The 17,417-nt window shown below is 40.6% G+C and overlaps 1 protein-coding gene across 8 annotated transcripts; it reads right to left on the minus strand.

The window, feature by feature from the left end:
• Positions 1–2,518: 2,518 nt before the first annotated feature.
• pik3r6b (phosphoinositide-3-kinase, regulatory subunit 6b) lies at positions 2,519–15,193 on the minus strand. 8 transcript variants are annotated; one of them, XM_036941254.1, is made up of 20 exons: positions 14,372–15,193; positions 12,289–12,373; positions 11,988–12,074; positions 11,737–11,828; positions 11,537–11,605; positions 11,119–11,257; positions 10,890–10,959; positions 10,426–10,603; positions 10,138–10,282; positions 7,262–7,348; positions 6,784–7,147; positions 6,411–6,504; positions 6,163–6,282; positions 5,872–5,982; positions 5,067–5,172; positions 4,881–4,954; positions 4,552–4,642; positions 4,402–4,454; positions 4,000–4,100; positions 2,519–3,847 (listed from the first exon to the last, which is right to left on the minus strand). In XM_036941254.1, exons 2-20 carry the CDS (start codon positions 12,299–12,301, stop codon positions 3,697–3,699), a joined length of 2,145 nt encoding a protein of 714 aa, XP_036797149.1. In that variant the 5' UTR covers positions 12,302–12,373; positions 14,372–15,193; the 3' UTR covers positions 2,519–3,696. The 8 variants fall into 8 exon arrangements, with proteins under 8 accessions (XP_036797149.1, XP_021413897.2, XP_021413902.2 ...); XM_021558222.2 differs by having other exon boundaries at positions 12,285–12,373; XM_021558227.2 differs by having other exon boundaries at positions 14,249–15,193.
• Between the last annotated feature and the right edge of the window lie 2,224 nt (positions 15,194–17,417).

A 17,417-nucleotide genomic window follows, 5' to 3' on the forward strand; every position in this document is an offset into this window, starting at 1 on the left:
GTCAAAACGATTAATCAAATTTTCAGCGCAGCTGGTGTGTTAGAGGCTAGTCAATGCACCTGTTTCAACCGAAGCATGTCCACTCCATCCACGTTATCTTTTACAGTAAACTGTTTTACACAACTTGTGCTTTTTGAAAGTACTTTAATTAACGTACGGTTATTCTTTGTGCTCGGTCATTTTGTCTCTGACTTTTTACATCTCTTATATGGTTCTGGACAGTTGTCATGACCACCTGATATCACCTCTCCGTAGTTGAAAAGGCCGTTGTTAAAGCAGTTGTCATGACCACCTGATATCACCTCTCCGTAGTTGAAAAGGCCGTTGTTAATTAAAGCAGTTGTCATGACCACCTGATTTCACCTCTCCGTAGTTGAAAAAGCCGTTGTTAAAGCAGTTGTCGTGCACCTTGCATTAAGCTGTTTGTCTGCAGCGCCATCAAGGCGTGAGGATGACAACTACGCGAGACAGGTAAAATAAAATAGAAACAGCTCAGGTAGTGAGTTTGTCCAGCGCCACATGATTAAATGAACTCAAAGTTTATTAATACAAAATATCCACACAGTCAAAACTATGTTATTCATTCTAAACATTTAAATCGGGTAAGATGTAAGAAGTAATTTCCTCTGTGTTTACCAACACAGTGCCTTCCTTTAATAGCATAGTGTAAACAGAACATTTATTGCAAACAAGCACTGTAGAAAGCAATCCAAATGAAATACATTCAAAACATCAACAATTCACTGGACTGTCCATCAGGAATTTGCAAGGAAATATACAACTGATAAACATGTCTTTATACAGTCAGTATGCTGTGTTACAGAAGATTACAGAAGTTAGTTGTGTTTCAAGAATATCTCTGCACTTTTTAGACAGGAGTGACAGCTCGAAATAATGTACTGTGCCTGTTGAACCCCACCCACACTACTAGGCATTGGCATCGATTAAGCACCTGTCTATGGCCCATGACGTGAATGGGCAAAAGTGGTGAGGGAATGAGCGCAATTCTCAAATTGAACAGTAATCTGCTCTGTCATGTTGTCTACTAGGCACATGTTGCATCACTCAGAAACAAACAACCAGGGTGTTTACAAACACTACAGGAACAAGATCATCCACATGTAATGATCACACTTTTACTAATACTGTACAACTTTGTTCTAAAGCTGTATCCGTACCCATTGGATGTAGTGATCACAATATAGTGGCTATATCCAGGAAAGCTAAAGTTCCAAAAGCTGGGCCTAAAATAGCATATAAGAGATAATACAAAATATTTTGCTGTGACTTTAATGTGGATGATGCAAAAACATTTTTTTTGTCTTATATGGTTAATGACATTGCACTTGATGAATTTATGATACTGCTTCTTCCAATTATTGATAAACATGTCCCTGTTAATTAAGAAACTGACTGTTAGAACTGTTAAGGCTCCATGGATTGATGAAGAATTGAAAAACTGTATTGTTGAAAGAGATGAGGAAAAAGGAGTGGTTAATAAGTCTGGCTTATTGACTGGCTGACTTACTGCAAACTGAGAAATTATGTGACTAAACGCATCAAAAAGAAGAATAAACTGTATTATGAAGCCAAGATCAATTATATGAAACATTTTGTAGGACTTTAATGAAATTATGGGCAGAAAGACAAATTCAACCCCATCTTTCATTGAATCAGATGGCTTATTCAGCACAAAACCATTCGATGTTGGTAATTATTTTAATGATTACTTCATTGGCAAAGTGGGCAAACTTAGGCAGGAAATGCCAACAATGAACAGTGAGCCATCATATTCATGCATAAAAAATAAAAAATAATGAAAAGCATTGGAAGTTTGAATTTTGTAAAGTTAGTGTGGGGGAGGTGGGGAAATAATTTTTATCGATCAATAATGACCAACCTCCTGGCAATGACAACTTAGATGGAAAGCTACTGAGGATGCTAGCTGACTCTATAGCCACTTTCATCACTTTAATCTGAGCCTAGAGGAAATTCTTTGTCCTCAGGCTTGGAGGGAAGCCAAGGTCATTCAGATACCCAAGAGTGGTAAAGTTGCCTTTACTGGTTCTAACAGCAAACTTATAAACTTGCTACCAGCTCTTAGCAAACTGTTGGGGGAAAAATGGGTTTAACCAAATACAATGCTATTTCTCTGTAAACAAATTAACAACAGACAAGCAGCATGCTTATAGAGAAGGGCACTCAACATGCACTGCACTGACACAAATTACAGATGATTGGTTGAAAGAAATGAATAAGAAGATTGTGGGAGCTGTACTGTTAGATTTCAGTGCAGCCTTTGATATTATTGACCATAACCTGTTGTTGAAAAAAAACATATGTGTTATGGCTTTTCAACCTCTGCCATATTGTGGATTCAGAGCTATCTATCTAATATAACTCAAAGGGGTTTCTTTAATGGAAGCTTCTCTAATGTCAAATCTGTAAAAGTGTGTTGTACCGCAGGGCAGCTCTCTAGGCCCTCCACTCTTTTCTATTTTTACCAATGACCTGCCACTGGCATTAAGCAAAGCATGTGTGTCCATGCTGATGATTCAACCATATACACATCAGCAACCACAGCTAATGAAGTCACTGAAACCCTAAACAAAGAGTTGCAGTCTGTTGGGTGGTCAGTAATAAACTGGTAGTGAACATGTTTAAAACTAAGAGCATTGTATTTGGTACAAATCATTCCCTAAGTTCTAAACCTCTGGTAATGAATGGTGTGGCTTTTGAACAAGTTGAGGAGACTAAATTACTTTGCGTTATCTTAGATTGTCAACTGTCATGGTCAAAACACATGGCCCAGAACAGAGCGGCACGTCTTGCTTATCAGTGTAATGACCAATGCTGGAGATGAGAAGCAGGTACGGGGAGTCAAACATTTAATCAGGAACAGTGTCAGCACACGGGTAAACACAGACAAACAACAATTAATGCAGAAGCAGGGAACAGAGCGGGGAACCAGACAAATATAGGGAAGGTAATGACAGAGGTGATTGAGTCCAGGTGAATCCAAAAATCTCTGACGCGCGTGACGGGGGAAAGGCAGGTGTGTGTAATGATGATGGCAGGAGTGTGCTTTGCTGGAGAGCCTGGCACCTTCGAGTGCCAGGAGGTAAGAGTGGGAGCAGGCGTGACACAGAGGGCTGATATAAAGGAGAGACCGCTCAAATATACAGCAAACCTGGTTTAAAAAAAACAGATAAAGTAACCCCTCACGGCACAACACCTCCCCCCTATTTCACCTAGATAGTTTGCGTGTATGTACTGATATGTAGGCTACGTGTGTATTCCAAAAAGTTTTTTTTATGTAGTTCTGTGCTTGAGCTGTTCTTGTCTATTAATATTCTGTATTATGTCATGTTTCATGTTTTGAGTGGAACCCAGGAAAAGTAGCTGCTGCTTTTGCAACAGCTAATGGGGATCATAATAAAAATATTTAAAAAAATACATACAGCTCTTTTCATAAAATATATGATAGAATTTTCAAACTAGATTTCATTGGGAAGGCAGATAAAACACTTTTTTAATCAAAATAAATCCCTTTCGCATGTCAAAACACAGAATCCTACTCATTACTCCACGGGCATAACCGATGTCACTTTTGTTTTGAGCTTACTTCGCCGTTGGCCAGAGCGGAGCACCTGGCTCACGCCTGGGACAGAGCCCGGGCTTAATAATCAAATCCCCTCAGTGGTTGATGCCAGTGAAGGTGTTGATTGGCAGAGGCAGGATCTTGCACATGTATTTGCTCAGCCCCGCCTCCCTCTCCTCTCCCACACTGAACTTGGAACTTGTCTGGAGGCAATAGCCTGGATCCAAACATGGAGAGATCTCAATGCTGTAGAAGAGTGTTAATTACTTAGTTATTACAGTGTAAGCCCAGGGAAATTCTCTGTAAAAGACAACTAAATAACTACTGTATAGCATTCATCAACAGTAGAGATGGTAGAGCATCATGGCATTATATTGCTGATGAGTATGATCTCTGACCTTTGCACATGTGTGTATTTCCTGCGACAGTCTTTGTCCAGACAGACAGTGAAGGTCTTATCCTCCAGGATTCTGATTTTAATGTTTTGGGTTCTGATCTCCTGTCAACACAGCATGGTCAAATTAAATATCCTGATAGGTTAGGAGCAAAAATCATTGCGAGATGTGACTCCAAACTGCAGTACTGTATGCCTACCCTCTTTGCATTTATGGGCTCAAATCAAACCTCTACCATTATATATAATTGCCTTAACCAATAATCTACTTTGGAGGTGAGACATGAGGATAAGATCAAGAAACCACATCTGGCAGTGTGTTGCCTGACTGACAGTTTTAGTACTTTCCATATGGTGTTACTGGGGTCTCAATGATTTATTATCATTCATTCAGAAATATCCTTACCGTGCAGCATCTTGGATTTGTACTGTCAAAATGGACAGTTAGGGAATCAAGACCTAGGGAAAGTAGGGATGACAAATTGCTGATTTGAGGTAATGAAAACAAGTTGCTATTGAGAACCGCTAGGTAGTTACTGCATGTTTTAATGCAAACCTTCTGTTTCATTGGGTGATATTGCACTGATGCCCACTCCACATGTCATGACTGACATTCCCTGGACAACCTCTTGTTTGCTCAAGGAGACCTGCAGAAAGCATTTGAGACACAGACACATTTGGTACTGTAGTTAAGACATTATGCCATATGGATTTAAAGGATATCTAGATATTTCCATAGTTGTTACTTTTCATTTAAAAGTGTACTACTTGTTCCTAAATTATTACAATGATACTGTGACTACACTAACCAAGCATGAACACATTCACTAACCACGAATCAAATACTCTATAACACAAATAGGGAAGAAAGCCTTCAGAAAGTACCTTAGTGTAATTCATAGAAACCACCGCTCCACAGGTTCCATGTGTCTTCCTTGTTCGTCGCAGACTAGATCTCTCTGCAGAGAGACATTATGCAATCACCAACAGATTCAGTAACAGGACAATCTAGTTTCTGTCCCTGTCCTGACAACACAGTTCATGCTGCATTCACAGTTGTGACAACAGTACCTTGTTTTAGATTTTCTCTGAGTGTTTTGAACTCCGGGAACTCAGCATCCAGGTGGGACACAAACACCTCGTTCACAGGGCTGCCAGTCTGGCCAGAGACAGAGATCTAAAAACACAACAGGGCAACAAGAACAAGCTCAAATTAGGGAGAAATTGTGTTGTTTTTTTCTTAATGATAACAAGTGGTTAAATTGAGCCGGAGCTACTCGAAGCAGGGCTCCTGCACCTTGGGTCACAGGGAAAGCCAAGCTCCAGCAATCTACGGGTCCAAAGAAGAAGGTAGGATAAAACGTATGATAAAAGAAGGTTAGGATAAAGGCTTGGGTACCCTAGGATGACAGCATCCCTAACCCTAGCTTTATGTCCACATCCTTGTTAAACCCTAACCCTCAACCACAACCCTAACCCTAGATTCATGTCCACATTCCAGTTCAACCCTTAATCTAGCCTCAACCCTAACCATAATGCTAGCTTCATGTCCACATCCCGGTTCAACCCTAAACCAAGCCTCAACGACAACCCTAAGCCTTACATCCACATTCTGGTTCAACCCTAACCCTAGCCCCAACCACAAACTTAACCCTAGCTCTAGCTGTAACCCTAACTTCAACCCCCCCTTCATCAAGTAGGGCTTTCCAACCTCCAAATTCCCAATTGAACCCCTGATGATAACCGTAATCATTATGCTATACTGGGCTATGAACTCTTCGGTATGAACTATTCATGGGCTGCCATCTGTTTGTGTATCATCTTGCTGCTATCACACACGTGACTATGACATGTGGATGTATCTCAGGGAGCTGACCTTGACAGAGTAGAGTGTGAAGTGGACAGGCTGTATGCCACAGCGAAGGTAGTAGGAGAGGACGTCCACAAGGAAGTGGTTGGGTTCTGATGACCTGCTGTGACTGGACTGCTGCAATGGCACATAGTAGACACAGTATTAGGTCTCACGGTGACATGACTGGATGTCTATTTCTCTCTTAAAATCCCTTTCTATTTAGGTAGCCTTGAACCCATTTGATGGATCTTTCTGGACAATCATGATCAGAATTAGATGACTTTATAAAACAATGCATGTATTAGTACTCATTACCGTTCCTGCCAGCTTTGGAATCATGGCTCCCAAACTGTTGATGTTGCTTTCGTACCAGGGATCGACCCTTCCTAAGAACGAGGCTAGAGACAACCTGTCTCCAACTTGTGATGTGCTTTCCTGAAAAAGAGAAAAGACTGGTTCCATAACCTAGCAAATCATACCGGTTACTGTACATGTGCAGCATGACATGGATGTTTATTTTACATGATTGGTATTATTGGATTTTGGAATGGATTATTGCTCACAGGTGAATTGACGATAGGCTCATCAGTGACAGGGATGTAGTATATCTGTAGGTTCACTCTCTTGGTCAAGATGAGATGTTTTGCCTCCCTTTTTCTGCACACAAAAGCAATGCACATTGTAAAACAGTTCACACACATTTCTAAATAACAGAATTACAGTGTAATTACAGTGTACAGTAGTCCTCTGTATCTCAGTTGGTAGAGCATGGTGTTTGCAACGCCAGGATAGTGGGTTCAACTTCCAGCACTACCTATACATAAAAATGTATGCACGCATGACTGTAAGTCACTTTGGATAAAAACTGAATTTCACATGTATGAGGATGAAACTAGGTATTAAGGGACATTAAGGGACAGTAGAAGTACTTCCTACCTGATGGAGTGATACGCCTTGGCCAGTCTCCCCAGCACCCTGTCATCTCCCATCATCACTATGCGTGCAGTAAGGTTCCCCTCCTCTTTAGGGAGAGGGGTGCTACAGGCGGGCCCCTTGATGTTTTCCTGTACCAGAGCCATTTTGTCTTCTGGCTTCATTCTCCCTCTGAAACACGGTGACCGTGACCGGGTGAATGGATTCCTCTGTTCCCGCTCCTCCATGTCAGACAGGTCCTTCTCTATTCCACTATCAACAGACAGGAGGGAAACCCTCTTAGAAACATCCTCCTCTTCCTCCTCCTGGTACATAGAGTTCCGCTCAGAGGTGGAAACGTTTAGGGTGAAGTTCACCAGCTCATTCCCTATAGAAAAATATGAAAGATTCAAGATTGCCACACTATCTATTAGTCTGATTTGACAGAATTTTTAAGTCCTTATAATACTCTAGAAACTAAGGTTCTCTAATGTTGACTCACACAGCTCCTCTTCGTTTGTCCACAGGTGGAAGTGAATCTCTGGCGAGGGCAATGGAGTGTTAGAAAGAGAGCCACGGGCCTTTGGGTCTGAACAGAGAGAGAGTAAACATAACACAATAAACAGTGAATATCCTATTTGTCACAGTCAGCAAATCTCTTTCATTATTCTCCTTTAGCCTTCGGTGGTATACAATAAACACCGTATGCCGGGGTATTTAGAAATGGCCACGGGATGGTTTTTCAATACCGTCAAAACTATTTCTTTGAAGGTTTTCAATACATTTTAATATTTGTAGCAATTCTTTTAAGTAAATACCTGCAGTAAACTTGTGCAATACCTTAGGAGATAAAGCAGATCGTGTTCTTCATTTCACCTGTCACACTATTTTACATTATGAAGCTTACTGTAGTTCCTCAGAACAGTTAAGCCAGTCACGTGGTTGTTTGTAAAAGGCACAAAGGGTGAAATAGGGAGCAGGTGAGTCCATCTGTGTATTGACAAGGGTATTATATTTCACTTTGAAAGGCAACAGTGTTTTTGCTTCAAAATAGTGATCAGGGGCGTGCAACTATAGTTTTCCTTCACAGAAAATGCATTAGTGTAAGAAAATAGGTGGATTTTTAATCAAAAGACAATGGAAGTGCAACACTATTTGGCTGGCAGCCACACAACTAAATGAGCTTACTATGAAAAATCAAGGTATTTTAAAACATATTTCTAATGTTTATCATAGAAAGAATGTAGCCAGCTACATTTCCTAATGTTTTGACTAAAGTTAATCTAGCATTTTTACCTGAGGAATGTAGGCTAAAATGAAAAGTACCAGGTTGTCTGCTGATAGAATGCCCTTTTGTGAATTCTCATCCGAGTGGAGAAGTGCAACTGAAGCACAAAATTTGTCTGATGCCGAGCAGAAATGACATTGAGGCATTTTATATCTGCATTTATAAAACGCATCAAGGTATTTCTCATGCGCTATTTATTTTCTTTGTGAAAAACGCAGAATTCTTCATTAACCCGACCTAAGTTTAACTCGCTAGTTATCTAAGTAAGTGGCTGAATTAATAAGGTGACAGGGCATTATATGGTGTTAGCTTTCTGCCGTGTTTGAGAAACCTGTACAGCTGCCAATGCTATCGTGATTTCCTTGCGTTTTTTCTCCTCTATGTTCTTGGCTGTCTACTAGTCCTTCCCTCTTCTCCGAGCAGAGCAGGCAGGCCCATTGCCCTAGCGATTCCAGACTCCACACAGACACAGTGTGTACACATGCTACTCCAGAGCCAGAACTGTTCTTCCTTCAAACAAGCATGCATCAAAACTTTGTTCATTTGTACAATGTCTCTCATTCACATTCACTTGTAAAATGTCCAAACTCACGAAAATGACATTCGGTAGCTCCTACCTATATACAGTACTAGTCAAAAGTTTGGACACACCTACTCATTCAAGGGTTTTTCTTTATTTTTACTATTTTCTACATTGTAGAATAACGGTGAAGACATCAAAACTATGAAATAACACATATGGAATCATGTAGTAACCAAAGAAGTGTTAAACAAATCAATATATATTTTATATTTGCGAGATTCTTCGAAGTAGCCACTCTATGCTTAGCACTTGTTGGCTGCTTTTCCTTCACTCTGCGGTCCAACTCATCCCAAACCATCTCAATTGGGTTGAGGTTGGGTGATTGTGGAGGCCATGTCATCTGATGCAGCATTCCATCACTCTCCTTCTTGGTCAAATAGGCCTTACACAGCTTGGAGGAGAGTTTGGTCATTGTCCTGTTGAAAAACAAATGATAGTCCCACTAAGTTAAAACCAGATGGGATGGCGTATTGCTGCAGAATGCTGTGGTAGCCCTGCTGGTTAAGTGTGCCTTGAATTCTAAATTAATCATTGACAGTGTCACCAGCAAAGCACCCCCACACCTTCACACCTCCTCCTCCATGCTTCACGGTGTGAACCACACATGCAGAGATCATCTGTTCACCTACTCTGTGTCTCACAAAGACACATCGGTTGGAAACAAAGCTCTCAAATTAGGACTAATCAGACCAAAGGACAGATTTCCACTGGTCCAATGTCCAATGCTCATGTTTCTTGGCCCAAGCAAGTCTCTTCTTCTTATTGGTGTCCTTTAGTGGTGGTTTCTTTGCAGGCATTTGACCATGAAGGCCTGATTCACGCAGTCTCCTTTGAACAGTTGATGTTGAGATGTGTCTGTTACTTGAACTCTGTGAAGCATTTATTTGGGCTTATCCTCCGCAGCAGAGGTAACTCTGGGTCTTCCTTTCCTGTGGCGGTCCTCATGAGAGACAGTTTCATTATAGCTTTTAACAAGGCACACCTGTTAATTTAAATGCATTCCAGGTGACTACCTCATGAAGCTGGTTGAGAGAATGCCAAAAGTGTGCAAAGCTGTCATCAAGGCAAAGGATGGCTACTTTGAAGAATCTCAAATATAAAATACATTGAGATTTGTTTAACACCTTTTTGGTTATTACATGATTCCATATGTGTTATTTCATAGTTCTGAGGTCTTCACTACTATTCTACAATGTAGAAAATAGTAAAAATAAAGAAAAACCTTGGAATAAGCAGGTGTCCAAACTTTTGACTGGTACTGTACGTATAACTTTATGAGCTGGATTGCCTGTCTTTGCAATTTGTTTATTTTCGTTTGCTAGCATATTTAGCTTGCAGCCTTCATGGAAATTCACTATGACTTGTGCTAATTTAGTTAGCATTATGGTAATAGACGCCCAATGGGTTTTCTGGTGTCCCCTTGTGTACTAAACCTGTAATACCGTAAGGACGGTATGCCGATAGGAAAATCTGGATACCGCCCAACCCTATCCTCCTTTACACACACCTTGGTTAGCAGAGGTCAGGATGTCACTGTAGATGTGCTGTAGCCTGGTTTTGTGCTGGTCACGGCCTGCCTCGCCGTTCTCTATACTCTGCTCTACAGCTAACACCACCTCCTGGAAGTACTTTTCCACATCTTCTCCTAGATCCTGCGGCACACACACACATGCACGCCCGCACACACGCAGGCACACACGTGATTTCATTATCCATCTGATGCACACAAATACCAAGATATGAAATCAATTAATCCAAACGTCTCATATCATCACAGCCCATTGACCTCCCTCACCTCCAGAGCTTGAGTCAGTATGGGACCATGACAGGCCTTCCCCAGTCCAGCCTGCAGAGTGTGCAGTAGCACCAGTCTTGCCAGTGTGTCACTTTGGTGGCCGGCCAGCACCAGGTCTGCCCTCACCGCCTGCCACAGGGACCCTGAGAACACAGCCGGGTCTGCAAACACAAATACCCTACAGTGGACACAGTCAGAGGGGCAGCCAGTCAGCACAGCTATTGTGGATACAGCACAACCTCAGAGTAGCTGACGGGAAAGTCCTCATTTACAAGCATCAGTTTGTGAAAGGGAAAGTGACACATTCAAGGTCACACATAAGCTAACAACCCCCCACCCTCACCTTATGAGAAATGACCATGATTAAATTAGTCAGCTTTTGCTGGTGACTTACAAACTGACTTCAGTGGGAAGTGTAAAATATATTCTGATGGCAGATGTGTTCGTGGGTGTTTTAAACTCACCTTTCCTGCTGGGGGAAATGTTTGTTCCTTAGGCTCTGCTCAGCAATCACCCTTCTCTGATACAAAGCTCCTGTGGAGGAAGTTATTGTCGGGGAGGGAGCTTTAGCAGAACAAATGGAGTAAGGTAAATAAATGTTGGGAGAACTGAATACTGTATTCATATGATTAAAATGTGCTTGTGCTACATTACATGCCACTATGTTAAGTGTAAAGTGCTAGTGATGAGTACCTGGTGTGATCTGCTCCATCTTTATGCCTCTCACGTATCTCAGTGCGATAGTACAGTAGGGCTCTGGAAGTGTTAGGAGCCTTTTGAAGCACTCATACACTCTCTGAAACAGCTTACATGGAATGTGGCTAGACTGCTGCTGATACACAGGAATAAAAAGAGCAGCCTTCACAATCAGATACATACATCAGAGCTGATTGGAAAGTAAAAACAAACATCACGTAGTTTGAATAGGGCATCCAAAAATAAAACAAACAAGGAACAATACAATTATTCTAAGCAGGATAAAGATAACCAGGAAATCAACACAAGAAATATGATACCTGGAAATAACACAGTAAACAATACGTCAGTAATACAGGACAGCTACTTTCTGATCAAGGTTATTTCAGATGAAGGTAGGATAAATTAATCTGACCTGAATAATAACGTAGTTGAGAGTGTGAAGCAATGGAATGACATGCATCTTATAGTCAAGCCTCTCCACCTGAATCAACAAATGAAAGAAGCTTTCATCATAAAACTGACAATTAAAATGGCCACATATACTTCTGAAGACAAAGGGCATGCCATGTGTCATTCTGCAAGAACAGAATACTCTAGTAGTGTCAGACCAACCTTCTCTAGCTCTTTGACCAGAACCCTGACCAGTGAGACACTGTTAGATGGATGGGTCTCCACCTTCTTATGAAGAGTCCACCTCAGCATACCTTCAGGAAGTCAAACAAGGCTGCTGAATTGACCACATAATGTCCTCAAGTCTATTAAATTGTGTAATACTATTAATATTGTATAATAGATAATTATGCCACATAATGATAAATGTGATAATCGTTGACTTTTTATTGTTGTATGCACTGATAATGTACCTTTGTTGCATGAGGAGGCAGCCTGTCTGAGGATGGCCTGGATACTGTTGTACATACTGGCCTCCACTGCTGACGACATAGTGGAAGCTACAATAATAGAGTTATTAACATCAAATGTCATATTTAGACAAGATAGCAGCTCTGTTTAAAAACACAGTGGTCCTATGTGTGGAGATTCTTACTACTAGACGTCAGTCTACCCAAGTAATTAAAAGGGACAAACAACAGTAAAGAGCAAAGTATACATAAACATTTAAATACTGTATGAGTTCAAAGACTGAGTAAGTGAGCGTTTACCTACTGGAGGGTTCCATGGGGTTGTTTTCTTATTCATCCCAAGAGAATTTGGAGGTCAAACATCACATTTCAGCATCATGGGTTCCCACCTAGATAATGGAGCAGAGGTTGATGACACCACATGTACTGTATACAGTGGATTTACAGTACTTTTGGAAAGTATTCAGACCCCTTGACTAAAATTCTACACAGCCAAGGCAATGCAGGAGTGGCTTTGGGACAAGTCTCTGAATGTCCTTGAGTGGCCCAGCCAGAGCCCGGACTTGAACACGATTGAACATCTCTGGAAAGACCTGAAAATAGCTGTGCCGCGACGCTCCCCATCCAACCTGACAGAGCTTGAGAGGATCCCAAATACAGATGTGCCAAGCTTGTAACGTCACACCCAAGAAGACATGATGCTGTAATCGCTGCCAAAGGTGCTTCAACAAAAACATTTTTTTACATTTATTTCACCTTTATTTAACCAGGTAGGCTAGTTGAGAACAAGTTCTCATTTACAATTGCGACCTGGCCAAGATAAAGCAAAGCAGTTCGACAGATACAACAACACAGAGTTACACATGGAGTAAAACAAACATACAGTCAATAATACAGTAGAAAAATAAGTCTATATATGATGTGAGCAAATGAGGTGAGATAAGGTAAAGGCAACACAAAAAAAGACTGTGTAAAGGGTCTTGTGCAAATGTGATATTTCACATTTACAATACATTTGCAAACATTTTTAAAAAACTATTTTTGCTTTGTCATTCTGGGATATTGTGTGTAGATCGATGAGGGAAAAATCGATTTAATCAATTTTAGAATAAGGCTGTAATGTAACAAAATGTGGAAAAAAGTAAAGGGGTCTGAATATTTTCCAAATGCACTCTAAGACAACCAAGGAACAGAAGGTGGGGGGACTTCTCAACTCATAAAAACATGAAGACTTTCTGATAAGTCACTTGATAAGAGACACCTAACCTATCAGACACCAAAGTCGATACATACAGGGAAAGTTTGGGAGAAATATAAATATATAAACAAATAGTAATTGATGAATTTATGTAATTTACAAACGTACATGAAAACCCTATTACATTCATACAAACTCAAACGGTCTAATGCTGCAGTTCCGCATCAACACACAGCGTACAGTAGAGTTAGCCTCCTCTGCTCACACTTCCGAGGCCAGAATTAACCTTGTCTACAGAAACCTTGTTTCCTGTCTACAGAAATGTGTGGGTGTAGAGAGCATTACGACTAGTTATAAACTGAGAAGTACTCTCTGACAAATTGAAAGGCAGAAAGACCAATAATGAAAATATTTATTAACTACACAGATCAGAATGATTTCTGGATTAATGCGAGACTTCCTCTTCTGGTATGACACATATTTTCAGAATTATTGAGTTCTCTATGCAATTGACACAATGCACATGTGAATACTGAACGCATGAGAAATTACAATCAATCAGTCCTCCTTCCACCAAATTCCAGATACAAGTTTAGTGTCATTCACTGCCATTGCGCTAGTAATGCTTCCTACTTTCAAAGTAGACTCAAAGTTTGTTTCTTTCAATTCATCCTAGTCTAATTGTATATAAATTTTAAGTAATTTGTCACTGAAGTGAACTTTCAAAAGTGTAAGCCTAGCGTGAAAAACTCCCTAGGGAACCCAGTTGACTGGCTCAGCATAAGCCTACATGTAAACCATTGCTGACCTAGGCTATTTACAAAAAACTTGTCATAAGCAACAGTGACATTGATATCAATGTGCAGTGATCTATGACTGAGATCATTAAAAGTAACATATATGTATTAGAGTTCTAGATGTAAAAACAGCAAACTCTACATTGCAGCAATCACTATTACAACACTATCGCAAAAGTCTGCTTTACAGGTGGTGCAAATACACTTTACTATTACAGTATAGCCTATAATACAATGATACAGTAGCAATCCTACAGAGACGCACCTGCCTTGCATTTTGTCACTGTACGCTGACACTGGATGTGGACGAATTGACTGATGAACAGCAGCAGCTACACTGTACACAGTTGTTTTCGAAGATGGACGTTTGGTAAAAAAGACAATTCACTAACCACATTCTATCAAGTAGCCCCTTTAGGTACGTGGATCGCACGTCAGCCCTCCTGGCTAATCGAGTTGGCTACAGAAACGTAAACAATATATTTGGCCACACCTTCTTTGTAATATGTAGGCAGGTTGACGCGCGACACAATGTTCACTTCCTTTATGTTATTGCTTAGCTGAAATAAATTAAACAGTCTGGAATCCTGTTAAATATGATTTCTTTATTTAAATATATGTATTTATTCAAGTTGTACACTTGTCAATGAGGACTGAGGAGTCTACAGGGCCATTCATAGTTGAAAAGTTAAATGTTGACACTATAGCATAGAGAACATTTCAATTAATGAATCTTCAGACATGATAAGAAATGTACAGTGCACTGCTAGCAATGCCCATGGAAGCCCATGAGGACTGAACAATATCTTGAGTGAAACACATTTTCTCACAGCACCACAACAGTAAAATCCCTTTTGTTTAGTCTAGACATCATCACACAAGTACAATGCATCACAAGGCATCCACTCAAGGTTGGCAAAAAATAAAACAGGAGAAAAGATAATGCAGCCCAAATATTTTTGACTGAGTTGACTATTACAGTACACAGAACACCAAATTAGCAAAATAATACAACTTTCTCTGTAGCTCAGTTGGTAGAGCAGGGCACTTGTAATGCTAGGGTAGTGGGCTTGATTCCCAGGACCATACATAAAATGTACAGTTGAAGTCAGAAGTTTGCATACACTTAGGTTGGAGTCATTAAAACTTGTTTTCCAACCACTCCAGAAATGTCTTGTTAACAAACTATAGTTTTGGAAAGTCGGTTAGGACATCTACTTTGTGCATGACAGAAGTCATTTTTCCAACAATTGTTTACAGATTATTTCACTTATAATTCATTGTGTCACAATTCCAGTGGGTCAAGTTTACATACACTAAGTTTACTGTGCCTTTAAACAGCTTGGAACATTACAGAACATTATGTCATGGCTTTAGAAGCTTCTGATAGGCTAATTGACATTATTTGAGTCAATTGGAGGTGTACATGTGGATGTATTTCAAGGCCTACCTTCGAACTCAGTACCTCTTTGCTTGACATCATGGGAAAATCAAAAGAAATCAGCCAAGACCTCAGAATAAAAAATTGTAGACCTCCACAAGTCTGGTTCATCCTTGGGAGCAATTTCCAAATGCCTGAAGGTACCATGTCCATCTGTACAAACAATAGTACGCAAGTATAAACACCATGGGACCATGCAGCCATTATACCGCTCAGGAAGGAGACATGTTCTGTCTCCTAGAGATGAACGTACTTTGGTGCGAAAAGTGCAAATCATTTCCAGAACAACAGCAAAGGACCTTGTGAAGATGCTGGAGGAAACAGGTACAAAATATCTATATCAACAGTAAAATTAGTTCTATATTTACATAACCTGAAAGGCCCCTCAACAAGGAAGAAGCCACTGCTCCAAAACCGCCATAAAAAAAAAGCCAGACTACGGTTTGCAACTGCACATGGGGTCAAAGATCGTACTTTTTGGAGAAATGTCCTCTGGCCTGATGAATCAAAAATAGAACTGTTTGGCCATAATGACCATTGTTATGTTTGGAGGAAAAAGGGAAGGCTTGCAAGCTAAAGAACACCATCCCAACCGTGAAGCATGGGGGTGGCAGCATCATGTTGAGGGGGTGCTTGCTGCAGGAGGCACTGGTACACTTCACAAAATACATGGCCTCATGAGGAAGGAAAATTATGTGGATATATTGAAGTAACATCTCAAGATATCAGTCAGGAAGTTAAAGCCTGGTTGCAAATGGGTCTTCCAAATGGACAATGACCCTAAGCATACTTCCAAAGTTGTGGTAAAATTGCTTAAGGACAACAATGTCAAGGTATTGGAGTGGCCATCACAAAGCCCTGACCTCAATCCTATAGAAAATGTGTGAGCAGAACTGAAAAAGCATGTGCGAGCAAGGAGGCCTACAAACCTGACTCAGTTACACCAGCTCTGTCAGGAGGAATGGGCCAAAATGCACCCAGCTTATTGTGGGAAGCTTGTGGAAGGCTACCCAAAACATTTGACCCAAGTTAAACAATTTAAAGGCAATGCTACCAAATACTACTTGAGTGCATGTAAACTTATGACCCACTGGGAATGTGATGAAATGAATAAAGGCTGAAATAAGTTATTCTCTCTACTATTATTCTGACTTTTCACATTCTTAAAATAAAGTGGTGATCCTAACTGACCTAAGACAGGGCATTTTTACTAGGATTAAATGTCATGAATTTTGAAAAACTGAGTTGAAATGTATTTGGCTAAGGTGTATGTCAATTTATAACTTCAACTGTATGTACACATACATGTTGCTTTGGATAAAAGCTTCATGCTAAATGGAATACATTATTATTAGGACATGTGGGTGTTCATGTCTGAGTGGTTTAGGAGAGAGAGTAGCCTAGTCCAGTGTTTTATGACGGTTGAGCGCCACAGGAGGTGATGGGCAGGCAGAGCAGGGAGCAGAAGGAGGGGTGCAGTGGCTGGACCTGACCAGGCCGGCTCCTGTGAGACCTCCAGTCAAAACCGCTGCCTGGTTTACAGCACAATGACACCTCACACCTGTACAACAACAGAATAATTATTGGGTCAGCAACATGTCACGTAAAATAATTCTGTAATATACTGTATATTGGCAGCACATGATCAGGCCTGTGGTTGGTTTAATTGATACTGTACCTGATGACACTTTGGATGATCTTCTTCTAATCCTGGTCTAGACACACAGGGAAGGTGGTCCCACTGCCACCACTCACTCACTCACCTGTTAATATGATATCTGAGTTAGAGTGACCAACGATATCAATTTGTTAGTAGTGGTGGGTGGTATATGGGGCTTTTGGTGACAAAATGGATGGCACTGCGATAGATTGCATCCAGTTTTCTGAGTAGAGTGTTGGAGGCTATTTTGTAAATGACATCGCTGAAGTCGAGGATCGGTAGGATAGTCAGTTTTAAGAGGGTATGTTTGGCAACGTGAGTGAAGGAGGCTTTATTG

The sequence above is a fragment of the Oncorhynchus mykiss genome, chromosome 13 (genome assembly GCF_013265735.2).
Source record: "Oncorhynchus mykiss isolate Arlee chromosome 13, USDA_OmykA_1.1, whole genome shotgun sequence".
Classification (NCBI taxonomy): Eukaryota; Metazoa; Chordata; class Actinopteri; order Salmoniformes; family Salmonidae; genus Oncorhynchus; species Oncorhynchus mykiss.